At 51.0% G+C, this 17,826-nt stretch overlaps 1 protein-coding gene across 1 annotated transcript in view; it reads right to left on the reverse strand.

The window, feature by feature from the left end:
• ABCC8 (ATP binding cassette subfamily C member 8) overlaps positions 1 to 17,826 on the reverse strand; it is a 75,212-nt gene that overhangs the window by 32,413 nt on the left and 24,973 nt on the right. The window contains exons 8-12 of the mRNA XM_058546076.1: positions 17,494 to 17,649; positions 13,323 to 13,457; positions 12,832 to 12,994; positions 3,724 to 3,764; positions 2,085 to 2,230 (exon numbers count right to left, since the gene is read on the reverse strand). Of these exons, the coding sequence (XP_058402059.1) occupies positions 2,085 to 2,230; positions 3,724 to 3,764; positions 12,832 to 12,994; positions 13,323 to 13,457; positions 17,494 to 17,649 (641 nt within the window). The remainder of the gene's footprint in view (positions 1 to 2,084; positions 2,231 to 3,723; positions 3,765 to 12,831; positions 12,995 to 13,322; positions 13,458 to 17,493; positions 17,650 to 17,826) is intronic.

Below are 17,826 nucleotides of genomic sequence, written 5' to 3' on the forward strand. Positions count from 1 at the left end.
AGCAGCTCTGAGAAGGTTCTGGGTCCTAGATGTGGCCCCCACAGAGCCCACACTGGAGGGGGATATGGGCATCCCGTTGAGGGGTGGGTAATAGGTGTTACCAGGATTTGTCAGGGCCGACTAGTCAGCTGGAGTAGGTTAGGGTCTGGATTAGGGTGGGATTGGCTAGTTTTAGAGTTAGTTTAATGTTAAAGTGGGTTAGTCTGGGTTATTAGACTGAAGGATGGTTGGTGTTGAATTTTATCACTTCCTCTTAGAGTTAAGGTTGGTCACTGTTAAGGTTAGTTAGGACTACGATTGGTTGTTAACAATAACTAATATTTTCTGAGCACATACTATATGTCAGACACTGTTAAATGCTTTATAAGCACAGCATTTAACCTCCCGCTGGGGGAGGTATGGGGGAGGTGTTATTATTCCCAACTCCTGGAGGACAAGGCTATCCACCTCCGCCCCCCACCCCCATGGAATTTCCCATGGACCCAGAGAAGGTTCGGAAAGCTTCATTCTTTTGATTCATTCTCTCCTATCCCTGGGGGTGTGGAAGCTTGAGAATTGTTTGTATGCTCTTTCCTCCATTTTGTTTGAATGTCCCTCAGGCCTGGGGCCAGACAAGCCCTCCCACTCTCAAGGCAGAACAGTCTGGGGCTCTAATGGAGCAGCGGCCCCAGTTTCTGTTCTGTGCATGACCCGGCCCTCCACCAGGAGGAGACTGCCAGCCTCTGCCGGCTTCCCCGCCCGTCTGCGCTCCAGCACGCTCTCTGCAGTGACCGGGAGGGTGGAGCTGGCCTCGGGTAAAGCTTCAGGTTGGGTCCTACTCCACCTTCCCCAGAGTCTGATCTCCCTCTTTAAAAAGGCCTCAGCTACCCTGGTGACGGTGAGACTAGGAACGTTTGCATATGGAAATGCTCCTGGATCCGGCAAAGGACTTCCCACAGGTGTAGCGTCCTTGAATCTGTGGTTTCTACACAGAATCACAGGGCTGGGGTGGCGGTGGGTCAGGAGGGGTGATCACAGAAGTCACAATATCATGGCCAATAAAACTGAGCCAGCACAGCCAACCCTGGAAACGGGAGCTAATCCCTTTCCAGCCAGCTACTTCCTGGTCAGAGACTCCTACGACCACAGCTCTGCTGAGTTAGGCCCCCTTCTATCCATGAACTCCTGCCAGAGCTTCCTCATGCAAGCTGCTCCTTCCATCAGCTGCTTCATTCCGACAGCTACTCCTTCCTGCAGGCTGCCTAAGATCTGCCAGGGTCCCATGAGACAGGGGTGTTGCTTTCCTCAAGACTGAAAGGGCTTGGGTATAGAGGACGTTTTACTGTCTGGTTCCATTGGCGATGGGAAAGGACAGAGCCAGCTCTCTCAGAGGCATGGCAGGCCCTTGCTTTCAAGCAGCTATTTCTGAGGCCCAAGGAAATCCTCACACTCCAGCTATGGCATTCCCCAGCAAGAGCCTCAGCCCACTACCTTCAGGCCTGCATGCCCAAGAGGGTGATGGCAGAGTCACCACTGGGCTCTAGAGCCCCGAAGTAGGGACCTCCCAGAGCCGTGGGCCAAGTGGGGACAGGACGGCAGGCACATGGTAGAAGTGCTTCCCTGGCTGGGGCTGTGAAGGCTCTGGGACCCATGGACAGAACAGAGGATGTTCAGCCCCAGGAAGACAAAGATTTAGTGGATACCTTCTGAAATCTGAGGGGCCAACATGTGCAGGAGGGATGGCATTCATTCTGTGTGGCTCTACAGGGCAGATCTAGGACCAGTGAGGTAGAATTATGAGGATATATCAATTTTGGCTCAACGTTGAATTTTTTTTTTTACAGAGTTGTCTTGGAGGTGATGTTGAGTTCCCTCTCCTGGGAGATATGTAAGCAAGTTGACTAGTCCCTTCTCAGGATGGCGTGGAGGGAAGCTACACATGGCCTATGTCCGTCTGACCAACCACGACCAGCTGCAGCAGGCCCAGATCAACGGGGAGGTGTGTCCTGGGACCAAACAGCTGTGGTTGCAGTGGTCACCGGAGCCAGCCCTGGGGCTGCCACACGAGCTGCCTGTCCAGTGCCCTTGCTGGACCCTCCTCTCACCTGACTAGAGCTTTGACTGTAGACCGGACCACACTGGACAGCAGGAACAGCGGTGTGACCAGGATGTGGAAGAGGGAGAGGGAGGCGAAGGCCACCGAGGGGGAGAAGTCAGCCTCTTTGAAGAAGCTGACGTGGCCCACGAAGGTCTGTGGACAGAGGCACACGTGAGATGGGGGTGACTCAGAGCGTGGTCCCCTCCCACACTGGCAGCACTCAGCCTCCGGGAAGGAAACGAGAGGGCTGGAACAGGGGACCCAAGGGGACCTTCGGTTAGAGACACCATCATCATCCTCAGTCTCTCATGGCAACGTCCCCAGCAAGTTCAGGACTTCAAGCTGGAGGGCTGGGGCTGCTCCCTCCCTGTGCTGCCCCCTCCTTGCCAGGAATGACCAGGGAGAAGCCCTCAGGTTAGGTCAGCTCTGCCCCCTCTCAGACCTCAGTCCTCAGTCGGGGAAACGTAAACACCACAATTACAGAACCACCTCCTCGCCTGCCTGCCCCTGGCTACCTGGCTGGCTCATGGCCTCTGTTACCCAGAGTTCCCCGAAGAGCCAGGCCAGGAACCAGCCCGATAAATCATGTCCAAAGTGAATTCCCAAGTGTGCCCGACAGGCTGTGAACTCGCCACAGCTCAGGGACGCCGGCCCTGGGGGACATAAATGCATCTTTTTAAAGAACTGCAGCCAGCACAGAAGCCAGGGATGGGACCCCTGGGTGAAGGGGCTGTGGGCTCCTGGGGGCCCAGGCCTTTCCAAAGGGGGCTCACTGCCACCCCCACTGCTGAGCTCACGCACAGCTTTGGTCCAAATCACTTTAGAAAACCACCATTGTAATATTTAACAACGTAGAGAATTGTTCCTGCCATATTCTTAAATTTTAAAAAGCAGGTTAGGGGCAGGCCTGGTGGCATAGTGGTTAAGTTCATATGCTCCACTTCGTCGGCCAGGGGTTTGCAGGCTCGGATGCTGGGCGTGCACCGACACACCGCTTGTCGAGCCATGCTGTGGCAGTGTCCCATATAGAGTAGAGGAAGATGGGCACGCATGTTAGCCCAGGGCCAATCTTCCTCAGCAAAAACAGGAGGATTGGCAACAGATATTAGCTCGGGGTTAATCTTCCTCACACACACAAAAAAAACCAAAAAAAATAAAATAAAAATAAAAAGCAGGTTACAAAACTGCATGTGCAGCACAATCCTATTTTTGTCAGAATGTTATATTACGTGCCTTAAAAAAAGACTGGAAAGAAATACATTCAAGATGTTGTCAGTGGGATTATGGTTGATTTAAATTCTCTTTGCCTTTTCCTTTCTGAATTTCCCAACGTTTCTAGAATAAATGTGTTTCACTTTTATAATTAAAAAGTTTGATAGCTATTTTTTAAAGAAAGCTTAGTTTCTTCAAAGACTAAGCCTCAGGTCTTCCAGGCCCAAAGGCGAGGCCCTTGTCTGCCTGGAGTGGGGGAGGGCCCTCTCTGAATATAGACTTTCAGTCCATCGCTCTGTTTTCAGTCCCACTGCTGAGCCCATCTTCAGAATTATGTGCAGAGAAGGCCAAACCCTGGGCGGCCTCCCACTACAGACATTCCGCGCCTCCCCCGCCCCCCACAATCCCAGGAGATGGAGCAAGGATCCACTTACGATGAGAACGGCTGCAATGGGGATGGCCGTGTTCATGAAAACTGCGGAGGAAGCACAGGGGCAGTTTAGCGGGAAGGATGAGGCCGCTAAAAATGGTGGTCTGGAGGCAGTGCAGCCTCTGGGGTCCGTTCACCAGCCTGTGGGGTGGAGCTGGGTAGGGTGGGAGCAGAACTCTAGCCCTGTGGCACCTCCGGCTCCTCAAAGCTCCTTGAAGTCCTGTTTCCCTCAGGACTCTCGTTCCACGTCTCTGACTTAAGCCTTTAAATAAAGGCTTAAACGCTCCTATTCTGCTCCACGTGGACAGGGTGAGGAAGCCCCAAGAGAAAGTGGCAGGAGAAGGGACTGGAGAGCTGGCTGCCTGTGGTCGACTGTGAGGTCAGCAGCGTGTGTTTCTGGGGGCACCAAGTTGCTACTCCTTCCTGTGCCTTTGGTCCCTGTATCCCCCTACGCCAGGTTCTCTCTGAGGTTTGGAGGCTTCCTAATCTCCCATGGCTCTTGGGAAGGATTTCAAACTCATTTACACTAAGGTATTAGTGACTAAGGACAGCTTAAAACAGGGTCTCCCTTAGCTCTAAGGCTTAGAGTCCATGAGGTGGGGCGGTTGGTTTGCTGGAACAGAGGTTCTGTCCTTATTCTGTTTAAAGTGTGGCCCTCAGATCCTTCAAAAGGACCCCAGAGAGCAAAGAGAGCTGGACTTAAAGTCAAAGAAGGGTGAAGTCCCTCTCATGTATAAGCTGGGCAGGTCATTTGCCTTCCCTGTGCCTCAGTTTCTTCACCTGATTTTTGTAAACGTGTACTTACTTGTCCACACACTCTGGCTCTCTCCACGGTGAGAGGAGATAATATAGGGGAACAGGCTCTGCGAGCCAGAGGGCTGCCTGAATACCACACCTCATGGGCTACTAGCCTGCTCCACGGGTCACTGCTTCTCCGGCCCAAGTGTGAGATGTCCGAGGTCTGGGCATGGGGTCCTGAACTTCCAGAGACAGCAGCCGCCCCCCCGAGTAAGGGATGACCACCCTAGCTGCCACCTTCCCATCTCATCCTCTTTCCTTCCAGGAGTCTCTTCCAGGCCAGCCCAGAAAGGAGTCTGGTTCTTTAATTAGCCCAATTAAAGCAGAAGGAGCCAGGAGCCAGAGGCCAAGGGCTTAGCCTGTGCACGTGAACTCGATCTAACGAACGGCAAAGTCTCTGACACTCTAAAGTACAAATGGCCAACATCATTCCAAGAAGCTGACTGTCCACTTACTCCAAGAATCCTGCACCTAACTGGTACACACACAGTGCATGCTGGAGATGTGGAACCCCATGTGGATGGAAGAACATGGCCCCTGCCCTCAGGGGGCTCCTAGTCTGAGGAGGGAGACAGAACTATGCTTCCAAGAAGCCCCTGATATGATGGGGAGACAGGGAACATGCCCCTAGGGAGGTCGCAAGCAGAGAGGAAAGATATTGTGCCCATTTTGGGGGAATTCCTAATCTCATGGGGGGAGACACAGCCCTGCCATTGGAGAGCTCCCAGTCTCAAGGAGGAGATATGGCTAGAGCTCTCAGGGCCTGCTAATTTCTCTGACCACAGGCTTTGTATCAACACCAATATCACATACGACTGTGCTTTAACTGCCCTTCCTGAAGAAGGCTCCATTGTCTCCAGTGCCACCACAATGCCATAGCCCTCCCTCCCTCATAGTCTCTGGCAGGGGGCAGTATGAGCATTATTGGTTTTCCTACAGTATAAAGGACCCAGATCTGGGACATAGGACATAGCACAGTCATCCTGGCTTGGGAGAGGGAGGGGGAGGAGGATGCCCATGAGGTCTGGGCCCTTGACCATCACCAACCACATAGCTCTAAGTGCGAGTAGCCTTGCCCATCCCCTCCAGGGCCAGTTATTCCAGAGGGGTCCTGCAGGGCAGGAGCCTCCTGCTGTTCCTTTCCTGCCCATCCCCATCAATTACCCAAGAGGAGGGGCTCAGGCTACAGAAGGCACCTGTGCACCCCCCTCAGTCCCTTGCCCCAGCCTGAGACCCCTCCCACACATTCTGGGCTCATCTCCCAGCCAAAGAACAGGTTCAGAGTCAGATCATCAATCGGCCCAACTCTGCTTGGAAAGCAATCTGGCGCTCTGGAGCCACAGCCACACAGAAGTTCAGACTTCTGATCCCGTAATCCTCTCCTGGGAATTTATCCCGAATAATCACTCACAAAGCCCTCAGCAAGACGGTGTTAGCTGTAGCATTGTCTGTCATAGCAGAACAAAACCCACAAGCACAGCAACCAACCATCAGAAACGAAATACACTGGGAGCATCCATCGAGAGGGCTGCTTTAGTAAGCGTGGTACCTCAGCTCTAGTGGGTCCTGCAGCTGGAAAACGTGGGACAACTGACATTTTGTTCTACTGCATGTTTTCCCTGTCGTAATTTTTTTTCATTTATATTTTTTCTATTTTATTGTCTTTATTCTTGAAGCTGCCTAAAGTCCTTTGAGGAACGAGACAAGCCATAAATAAATATGAAAATGAGTGTTCCAAAGCTGATGCAGCAACATGGAGAATGCTTATGATCGAGTTAATTTCTGCCCTGTTCTGGCTGTTATATGGAGATGCTAAAGAATGAACATGTAATTTTCCACTTCCCTCACCCTCTCCTGGAAGGACGGCCTCTGTGTGGGGAGCTCTGCTCTTCGGGGTGGGGGTTGGGGGAACGGAATCACCAGCTGCTGTGTTTTAAATGCCTCTCTGAAGATCCCCATTGGGCTCTGGGGTGGACATGGCTGAGACTGGGGATGTCAGTGCAGAGACGGGAAGGCCTGGGATGCTAAAGGCTCTGACCCCTCTCTGAGCTAAGCAGACCCCCTGTGTCCTAGTGCAGGTGGGGACAGAAGGGAGCTGGGCCTCCAGCTATCAAGGGTTGAACACCTGTGGCCTTGCCTCCATTTTCCTGAGCCACATAAGGCCCTGAAAGACCCTAAAGGTGGTGGAGCCGTGAGAAATATGACCAGGAATAGATTTCTCTCCAACGTTGGCATGGGGTGGGCTGACTCACTTTGATTTGATCTAGGGAAAAAAGAAAAAGGAAGAACACGACAGTGCTCAAATCTTGAATGTCAGGGGGCAAGAAATACTGAGAAATAACACTAAGCGTAAGCAGAAGATTATAAAATGATGTGTGAGTGTGATGCTGTTATGCAAAAGTTTAGTTGCACGTAGGCAGGCCTGAAAGGCCACCTTCAAAAGCGAAAGCCTTCTGTAATGGTGTGGAGATATGCGTAGGTGTGGTTTTAATCCCCCCAAAAATATTCCTTAAGAAATATTCATTCAAAAATTATGTTTTGAGGGTCTTCCCTGTTCCAGGCATTGTGCTGGGTTCTGGGGGTCCAGTAGCAAACAGTGTGTTAGCTTTTCATAACCCCCCAAACAAAACAAAACAACACATCAACTGGAACCAGAGCCGAGCTCTGCTCCCCCACTCCCCGTGACTTTGCCCAAGGAATGCTGCCTGGCCTTGTGGGTGGCAGACCGGCACTGCAATACAAGGAGCTTTTCATTTCCAAAGCCTCGATAAATATTTCAGAAGCCATGTGTCAGGAAGGCACAGGCAGCCACTCGTGCCTCTGATTAAATTCATCTTTGTCCCCCGAGGAAGGCCCAGGGAGGAGCCGCAGGCCCACAGCCTGGGCGTAATCGCAGCTTGCACCTGCAGGAGGGGAAATGTATTTTGAAACGCAGAGGGCTACTTCCCATTCAGTCTGATAGCAAAGTCAACAGAGGGAGAAGGAATGGTGTGTCTGCCGCCGGCAGCAGGGGCAGAAACATGGCAGGAGGCCCGCAGTCGCGCTGATTTCTGCCTCCTTAATTGATGAACTGCCCCAGCTCTCCATCAGCCACCTCCCCTCCAGGATATGCATCAGCAACCCCCTGTGGCTGCCCAGCTGGTGGAAGGAAGGGCAGATATCGAAGTGGTTCAGAGAGGCTGGAGAAGGAAGGGGGACCAGGTCCGGAGGTCACCTTGCCCCCCAACACTGGCTGTTCTGAGTCAGGGCCTCCACCAAGGAGGACAGAAGGAGCACAAGACATGCCGAGAATGGTCAGGCCCTGGGTTGTGGACAAGGGCAGGTGCTGGGTGCCCTGCAAATGGGGTCCACCAGCACCATCCTGCCCCCGCCCCTCATTCACAGCAGATTTGGGTTTTGGGGTTTGATTTTGTTTTCCAAGACACGGTATGAGGCCAGTCACATTCATCCAGGGAGGGGCCCACCTGACTGTGGTTCAGACCCAACTGGGAAGAGGGAAGACCCCCGGCCACAGAACACTGGAAGAGATGGCAAACACGTCTTTCCTTTACTTAAACTCCTTCACTGGCTCCCCCGCCTCAGGAGAAAGCCAGCGGCCTGAACACAGCACACAAGTTGCTGCCTGATCTGGTCTTGTTATCCTCTCCTGACCAAATTATGTTCTAGTCTTGAACACACCATCGTCCTTCTCACCTCTAGGCCTTTGTGCCTGGAACATTCTTCCCCTCATCTGGCTAAGTTGTACTCATCCTTTGGGCATCAGCAACGGGCTTCACCTCTGACAGGGCTTCCCTGACATCCACCACCCCTAACACTAGGTTGGGTACAACTCTTATGGGCGCCTAGAATACCTCTTTCTGTTACTGTCACATGGCACAGCTGTGTGTCAGCTTCCCTACTAGACTGTGAGCAAGCTGCAAGCAGGGACCAATATTTCTTCTTACCACCATATCCCCCATGCTTAGCACAGGGCCTGGCATACAGTAAATATTTATTCAGTAAATAATATAATATTATTCAGTAATAAAATAATATTCAGTAAATAACTGAATGAAAGAAGCAAAAAGGCTGGGGCCAGATGAATAACACAAAAGAGAAAGTGGGGCAGTTGGAACTGACCCCGTGGCTCTGACCACATGCATGGCCACTGTTCATGGCAGGTCTCCCACCGGTCTGTGAGGGCGAGGACCACGCCTGCCTGCTCTTTAACACCCGGGGCCTCAGGAGAGTCTGGCACAGAGAGAAGGCTCTGGAATGGATGCTGCACAAAGGATAGAACGAATTGGCAGCATGTCAGTTGGTTGATTGGTAAGGCCTAGGACCCCCTCCATCACTCCTGCAAAGCTTGTCCTCAAATACATGTCTGGGCTGGACGCCTGGAGTTATGCTGCTTCTGCAAGGAAAGAAAGATTGAAGTGACTTCTAAGGGGGTGGCCACAACACTTTCTTCCAGCTTTTTCCCACTTTATCTTCTACTTGCGTGGTGCAGCCCAAGCCTCCTCTTGCATGGAGCTCTGTGTGAGCTCCCAGCCCACATGGGCTTCCTTCTTCTCTGTTCTCTGCCATTTGCTGGCTGAGGACCTCAGAGAGTCACTTCACCTCACTGAGCCTCAGTCTTCTGTACTGTAAAATGGGACAATAGAGCTACATACCTCACAGAGTTGTTATGAGGATTGCGTGCAGTCAGGTTTGCTAGGCGGCCAGCACAGAGCCTGCCACACTGTTTCATGTATGTTATATAAACTCCTTGAGAACAGGCAGCACATCTTACTGTCTTTTGCATCCCTCCCAGTACTTAGCACAGGGCCAGGCAAACAGGGCTGGGCTCACACAACACCCACTGAGTAACTTACTTACATCTCTGTTTTTCTTTGATTCTGGATTTTGATGGTGGGGAAATAGTACCCACTTTCCTTTTAGCCCCCTGTACTGCCCTGCTCTGCGTCAGCTCAGGGCTCTACGCACAGGAGCTCTCAGTGATGCTGACAGCAAGACCATTAGATAGAGTGTCAGAGGCAACCCTGTCTGCCTGACAGTCTGACTGCCTGGAGTGCGAGGACCGGAATGAAAGGCCAGCAGGCAGCACCAGGATGGGCGGCATCAGGAAACGGGACCCTAAGGCTCCTCTCTGGCGCCAGGACCCCACGGCTGGCGCCAGGGGCGAGAATGAAAGATGCCCCATTACTTCAGGTCTAATCACCTGTGTCCTGATCCCTGGTGACAGAGAGCAGAAGGCAGGAAGTCCAGGAGGAGGTAAATGAAAACACACTCAAAGCATATACGTGCAGCTGGGAGGTGCCCCAACCCTACCACCCCATCTCTCCCTGCCCCATTGCCCACCAACACAAAGAAACCCATTCCAAGAAGGGCTGCGAACAAACCTGAGCAAACAGCATTTGTCTTTCAAAGCCCTCCTGCAGGGCTCGACCCTTTCCCTCTCCAGTGTCCTCTTCTAGGGACTAGCCTGGGCTGCTCTGTTTATCCTCTAGGTTGCCGAGTCCTGGACAGGTAAGGGGCCCTGGGCAGACCCCTTCTTGGCTCCAGAGCCCCTCACTCCTTCCAGAGTCTCCTCAGCTCTCGACGACATGGAGTGTCCTTTCCCCAGGTCCTCCTGGCCCCAGACCCTTCACAAAGCCATCGCTTGACTTCTGAGGCCCCATGGGACAAAAAGCATTTGTTAGATGGGCTTCAGTGGGCTAGCCTGGGAACCTAGGCATCTTATAATGTTGTTTACAAAGGAAAACACGGCTCAGGTTGCAGTTTGGAATGCAGGAAATGAGTGCACATCTCCTAGAAGCAAAGCAGCCGCCACCTGCCTCCAGCTATACAACACGATCTGCCCCTACTTTGCTGCCAGGAATCTTGGGGAGACAGTGCCCCCAATCCCCGTGCTGCTTCCCTCCCCTCTCTCTTATTGCAGCAACGGTGAGCCTGCCCCACCCCACCCTGCTGTGTTATTACAGAGAGGAAGTCGCCTGGCTGAGGGGAAGCCCTCCCCCACCTCAGCAGCTGTTCCCGCGGGTGGGGTGTCTGAAAGCCAGGTGTCTGAAAGCCAGGTGGCTGTAACTCAGGTGGTGTACACAGGGTGGGGTTACTGTTAACACAACCAGACCCGGGGGCAGGCAGAGTTGGCAGAGAGGATGGAGAGGGCCCGGGGTGTGTGGACACTGATTTCTGAGCTCCCCAGATGGTCCTTCCCAATTTCTCCAGTCCTCTGGAGAGTCTCTGAGCACCACAGGGTCAGGGATGAGGGTTGAGGGGCGAGACCAGGAACCCGGAGTGTCTTGGTGAGGAATCTAGAGAGCAATGGCTGCCTGCCATACTCACAGCTCCATTCTGAGAAAATCGGGTCCTAGCAAGACTTTCTGCAGAAAGATGTGCTGTGTATGGTGAATGGCCTGGCCACTGCTGACTGGACCAGGGTCCCGCCAGAGGTACAGGACGCCAAGGTCTGGCTGGACACGGGGAGGCGGGACGCCTGGGGGGCTCAGTGCAAGCCCTGCCCTGTCAGAACCTTTGGGTTGGATGATGGCTACCTGGCCCTACCAGACCCTCTCTAGGCAGTATGGACGCCAGGAACACACAGATGACCTGAGGGACCGTCTCATCCTCCACGAGCCTATCGGGGAGACACAGCTAACACACTCTCCACTACTGCCCCACCACCTGCCACCCCCACAGGGGTGTCCCTTCCTGGCACGCCAAAAGAATCAATTTCAGCAGGGGAGGTGGTCAGCAGTGTCCATCTCTCCTAACTTCCTCCCGTTTCCCACTCCCGTCAGAGCCCATTCTAGGTTGTTTCTCTTCTACTAAGAGAAAATAGCCTGAAAATGATGCCCATTGTGTCCTAAATCTTCTTCACCCCATATAGGTTCTCAGCTCTGTGGAAAATAACACAAGGCCAGGAGGTAAGAGACTGTGGAGGATTTAGTCTGAGCCATGCTGTTAACCTCAGGAGGGACCTGACCTCAGGAAGGCGCCTGGCTCTGGGCCTCAATTTCCATCTGTAAAACCATTCTCCCAACTTGCATAAAACATTTTCCATTTACCTCTCCTCGCCACAGTCTGTATAATTTCCACAGCTCTACCTTTTAAATCACAAATTCTCTCTTCAGCTCTGTTAATTCATTTAACCTGTACACTGAGTTGCTGTTGGTTTACTTTTTGTTTTCTCTCTCTGGGGGCTTCCTCTTGGCCCTTCCTATCATAATCGTTCTTAAACCCGACAGGTCAGGGAACCAGCTGCTAAAGATCTACATCCCAATTATGCACTTGAAAAGTAACCACCATGGGGTGGGTCCATGGAGCCACCAGACCAACTGGGAGAAACTTGGGCCAGGACTCCATCAGCCACCTGACCTCCATCAGCCCTGACTCTGACCTGGGGACTATTCTCCACTGAATTAATTTCAATGACAAAACTTTTAATTTCTAGAAGTTCTTTTGGCTCTCTTTTCCCCCAACACTTTCCTGTTTTGTCTTGTGGGTTTTATACTTCCTTAAGCTCTTTAATTATTTTAAACATATTTATTTTATTCTCTTCTTTAGACTATTCTGTCATCTCCAGGTATTGAGGGACCAATCCTCCTATTTGTTTCTGCATTTGCTGACTTTCACTCTGGTGGAGCACTTTTCTCTGGTGGACTTTTATTCTTTATTATTAGCTCCTCGTTCAACAGGAATGTTCACCATAGGAGCCCTATGTTCTCTGAAAAGTGGTTTTAAACGTGTGTTTGCTGGGACCCTACGAGTTTTATTAGTTTTGGTCTTTTTTTCTCTATTTTCTGGGTTTGGGGTTCCCAAACCACTTGGTTAATGTAAATTCAGTCCCTGCACCTGTGAGTACCTCAAACTTGAGCTTCCGCTCTTGAAAGAGCAAGTTTCTCCTTCTCACAGCCCTGGTAGATGGAAGCTTCCTGGGGCAGTGGAAGCTCAGGCTGACTTATTGAAAGGAAGTCCTCACGCTTAGGAGGATTCAAGATGGTTGTTATTTATTCGTTTATTGCTGTCTGTAATAACATATCAGCTCAACAACATGTCAAAGACCTCATCTGTCTTTCTCATCACTGCATCCTGAGGGCCAGCACAGTGCCCCGCACACAGCAGGCTCTCAGCACATATTTGCTGGATAAATGACGGAAGAACACTGTGATTTCGCGGGGCTGTGCTACAAGAGGAAGTCTGAGGCTCGCCTGGATTGGATGATCCCCAAGCCTCCCGCTTCTGCCACCCCTACCCCCTCACCCAAGCCCTGACACCCTATCCTAGAATTCAGGCAGCAGCACGCAGGGCTGGCTGGTTGGGGTGGACTCACTGGAGATGGAGGTGTAGACGGCGAAGGCCCTGAGGCTGGTCATCTCCTTCTTGCGGGTCATCTCCACTCGCGTGCGGAAGATGTTCTCCCAGGCGTACAGCTTGAGCAGCTTGATGCCACGGAGCATCTCATTGGTCTGCTTCAGCCTCTCGTTGGAATACTCCTGCCAGGGGTCACCAAGTCAGAGAAGGGTTTCCTCTGCCCCCATCCCACCCAGGAGGAAGGAGATGAGTCAATGCTCTCACCATTTCACAGATATGCCCAGCTCCTGTCCCACAGGGATGCCCCTTCCCTTCTCCATTAATCCCATTTCACAGACAAAGAAACTGAGGCCTGGACAATGATAGTGTGGATGTGTGTGTGCTGGGGGGCTGTTTGGTGGCATCTGGGGGAAGAATGAGGAGACCTGCTGATGTGAGGGGGGAGGGAGCAGGCAGATACATGGGGGAAGGATGGGGAAAAGGGCCATGTGTGCATCTGTGGACACTCACCAGTGTGCTCCGCTGGGCCTGAGAGAGCTTGGTGGCCACAAAGTACTGGACAGGGGCCAGGAGAATGATGACAGTTGCCCCGATTAAGGCACTGACTCCGAGGATGTAGTAAAGGAGAATCACACCCACGATGATCTGAGGGAGGGTCATAGGATGAGTTCTCTTTGACCTGGGGGCTGCCCTGCCAGGGAGCGTTGGCAAAATTCCCCCATCCCCAGTCCCCTAAAATGGGACATGCCTTGGTGCCCGGGTTTCCAAATTGTCTTGGGGGAGAGAGGAGGTGTGACAAAGCAATCTCAGAAGGAGGGATTAGCACGATGGGCTCTCACACAAGCAGACAGTCTCTGGGCTGGTAACTAACTGCTTTTGTCTGCAAGCCTGACTGAAGCGTTAACTCTCTCCCAGTCTACTTTCCAGACGGAAGTCTCAGAGCGGAGGCTGCACAATGAGTGTGACAGCACCTTTTGTTCTGCTTGCTGCTTATCAAGGCTGACATTTCACCCTCATTGGAAAAAAGTGATACATGAGAAAAGGGGCCAAACTGCCACATCCGTGTCACGTAAAACCAGTCCAGGGTCAGAGAGTTTACTTTTCACTCTTATGCTCCTGGTGTCTTTAATTTTTTAGTGATTCTGGCAGGTATTCTCTGAAAAGAGAATTCACTGTTTCTCGCTTTATGTAAATGACTGCCTGCTTCTGAATATTTATGAGAAGTGTAAATTACTCTCACCAGCCCCCAAAGCATCAAGATGACAATTTCTCAGGTTGCCTTCAAAAGCAGGCACTTCTAAATTCAGGGCTTATTCTAGAGGAACAGATGTGCTGTCTTCCTTAATTGAAAAAAAAAAAGTCTGCCTGGGTTAGCCCTGCACTCCCGAGCCCTCTACCAAATCGACACTAAGCTCCTCGCAGTATCTCAAGGACAGAGAAGAGGGAGGGTGGCTCTGTAACTTCCATTAATTAGAGAATGCCTCCTGCATCAGCAGGTTCTTAGGGGCTGAATGGCCCCTTCACCACCTGCCTCCCAGTGGTTAACTGATGCGAAATGCTGGCATGGATGGGCAGAGGAGCACATTAGGAGATGAAGAACCGCCCACTCCTGCTGGGCCCTGCTCCCATCACCCTCCTGGCAAAGTATTCCTGGCATCCAGTCCTTTCATTAGCTGCCCTTGTATGGAGGCAATCAGTGTGCCATTCAGCCAACTCGGGTTGATCCAGACACCAAGGAAGCTCCCAGGGCACTCCCAGAGTCACCACCAGGGCACCAGCTGGGGTCGGTGCCTGCACCCCCACCACCTCAAGTGCTGGCAGCCACTGGGGCAGGGGCTGTGCCCACCCCTCGTCCCGCTCCCCAGACTCTTCTGGTCACTCCTCTCTTCTGCATGGGTCTGAATGGACCCCACAGGGGAATATTCCAGAAATCAGGAATTCTGAGTGTGCACAGCAAGTGTGGGGAATAAAACTGGTATTTTACCTCCTAGTCACAGGTTAGGAAAGCAATCTAGTGTAGCAGTGGGGAGATCACCATCCCTGGAGTCGGTAGCCCAGAGTTTGAATGCCGTCCCAGCACTTATTGGCTGTGCAATCTTGGGCAAGTTACTTAACCTCTCGGAGTCTCAGCTTCTTCATCTTTAAAATGGTGATTTTAATGCCCACTTAGCATGACTGTTGTGAAGATTAAATGAACACATACGATGAGCACCTAGAATAGCGCCTGGTACATAGTTGGAGACCAGGTGGCAGACCCTCCTTCTTAAAAACAAACAAACAAACAAACAGGTCTCATGGGAACCCTGTCACTAGGGAACCACAGAAAGGAGATACCTGGGTATGGTGCTGCTACCAGTTTACTGTGTAGCCCAGGGTAAGGCCCCTGCCCTCTCTGGGCCTCTGATGCCCACGGGATGAGGAAATGCAGAGCCCCTCACTATGGCTGAGTTTCTTCCCCTGGTGTCCATAGCTTCAGGGGGCCCATAAAGCCCCTGAAATTGTAGGCAAAATGTGTTAATGCACATTTGTTTTTCTGAGAAGGTTTCATTAGATTCTCAGGAGTATATGTAGATTATATATATATGGTGGTCTAGGGCGGAGGTAGGGATGAGGAGTGACCACCAATGGGTATGGGTTTCTTTTTGGGGTGATGAAAATGGTCTAAAATGGTGATGATGGTTGCACAATTCTGTGAATATGTTAAAATCCATTGAACTGTATACTTTAAATGAGTGAATTATATCTCAATAAATCTGTTATTTAAAAAAAGGTATATGTGACCCAAAAATGATTAAAAACCAGGGAGAGCCCTTGGGGACAAAGGAATGGGCTCCTGAGCTAATTTCAATATTATCGAAAGCCTTGTGTGCACTGTGGCCAACCAGGCTATACCCGGAATTCTGACCAGGTTGAAGGGATTGTATCATAACTCAGTTTGGTAACACTGGGTCTTGAAGGCTGGTCAAAGCTGTAAGTGGCAAAGGCGTAGCCCTTGAGGAATTAAAAATGGAAAACCAAGTCATACTTCATGATAAATAAACAAAGGTAAGTAATTAGTGGAGATAAAAATTCCTACCCCACAGTGTTGCGAGGGTTAATTACACAGGTGAGAGAGGCTGGGGCAGGGCCAGGCGTAGGCCAGGGTTCTTCGTTATTAGTCAGTATTTGTTAGTATTGTTAGCAAGGTGCATGTGCAATAAACATTATAAGTAACAGTAACGATAACAGTGCAACAGGTTTGGTGGACAGAATCTTTTGAAACAGGTTGTTCAGGGGACATAACAGAAAGGATAAAAGGCTGGTGACTGTATTGGATGAACCCTCCAGGCCCTTCTGTAGATCTTGTAGTCACTGATCCAGCTTGGCAGAGTGGAAGGGGACACAGGGGTCTGGGCCTGGGTAAGTGGGAATGGGGCATGGCATACAGGGCTGTTTCCATAAAAAGGACCACCAGCTTCCATGTCCCACACCCCCACCTTGTCTAGCTGCCTCCCTGTCCGAGCCTTTCCTCCTATTTTCCTTTAATGTCTTTTAAATATAAGCTTTACAAGTAAGGAGGACCAATAAAAGTCACTTGAGATTAAGGTTTATGGAATCTGCATCCAATGGCACCAAGAAGCAATGGCGTCTGGACTGGTAAAGTCCTCACTCCCACCACAGTGTGCAAGTTAGAGGATCTGATCTTGACTGAGTGACTGCTCTGTGCTGGGCACTCTGCTCGCTGCTTTACTTACGTCATCTAACTGAATCGTCATAGCAACTCCAGAGGGTAGGGATCCCCCCCATTTCATAGATGAAGATACCGAGGCTCAGAGGGGTTACGTACTTGAATCAGTCTTCTCACACAAGTCTAGGGGTCTATGAGACTTTCCTCTATGCCAGGCAGACCCTGTGGAGCCTGCAGGCCCTTTGGGAATGGGTCCACTTCCAGCCTGAGCACCAAAGCAAAGATTCACTCCCAGGCACGGGACAGGAATCCCAGACTCCGTGGTGGAAGACCTCCGTGGGAGTTAGAGCAGACGAGGCCGAGAATCAAGTAAACCACCCGGAGAATCCTCCCGCTATCACGGGGGAGAATGCACCTCCCTCAGAGCCAGCCCCAAAGGTTGCTTGGCTTTTAAAACAAGCATGTTTCTGATTTTCAAAAATAATACATGTTTATTGGAGAAATAAATGCATAAAGAAAATAAAAATCACTTGTAATCCCACCATGTGGCCTTCCAGTTCTTTTTTCTGTGTGAATCTGTGCACAAGTATACATATAGACATTCCAATTTAGTAGGAAACACACCGAGTATACTATTTTGTAATTTACTCTTTTTGCTTAAAAATACATCATGAACACTTTTCAATGTAATTAAGTACTTTGCTACAACATAACTGTTAATGTCTGCAGAAGTACTCCACATGTGACTATTCTATAGTTTTTTTTAAAGTTGGCTGCATTTTAAAAGTCTTAACGACATTGCCTTCTCTGATCATCAAGCGAGATGCTAGACCACTTGCAGAGTGTGAGACAGTATAGGGACCCAGGGGTACACCCCATGGAGACCCCAGAGGGTGGAGGGTACAGGCGAACATAGAATGGAAGATGGTAAGCTCCCAGTCACCGGTCATGTACCAGCAGATTCTGGTTTGTGTCCCCTCCCACTCTCCTCTCCACAAAGCACACATCCCTTACCTGTACCGGCATAGCCCAGAGGTTTGGGCACAAGAAGAAAAACCACATGAGCTGGTTGGTGTCAATGGCAACCAGGTTACAGATCTGCCCGGCAGTCATTTCCCCCATGGATAGGTTGGAGGTGGACAGGTGCATAATTTTATTGTAAATCTTGGTCTAAAAATGAGAGCAGAGTGTTTCATATTTGTCATCATCATCATCCTAGTCACCACCACAGATGTCACAAGTCTACAATTTGCCAGGGACTTCTCAGACAGTCTCCGTGGAGCCCCAGGGCAGCTCCATAAGGGGCACTGCATTATTGCTCCAATTTTACAAATGAGGCACCTAAGG

The sequence above is a fragment of the Diceros bicornis genome, chromosome 7 (genome assembly GCF_020826845.1).
Source record: "Diceros bicornis minor isolate mBicDic1 chromosome 7, mDicBic1.mat.cur, whole genome shotgun sequence".
Classification (NCBI taxonomy): Eukaryota; Metazoa; Chordata; class Mammalia; order Perissodactyla; family Rhinocerotidae; genus Diceros; species Diceros bicornis.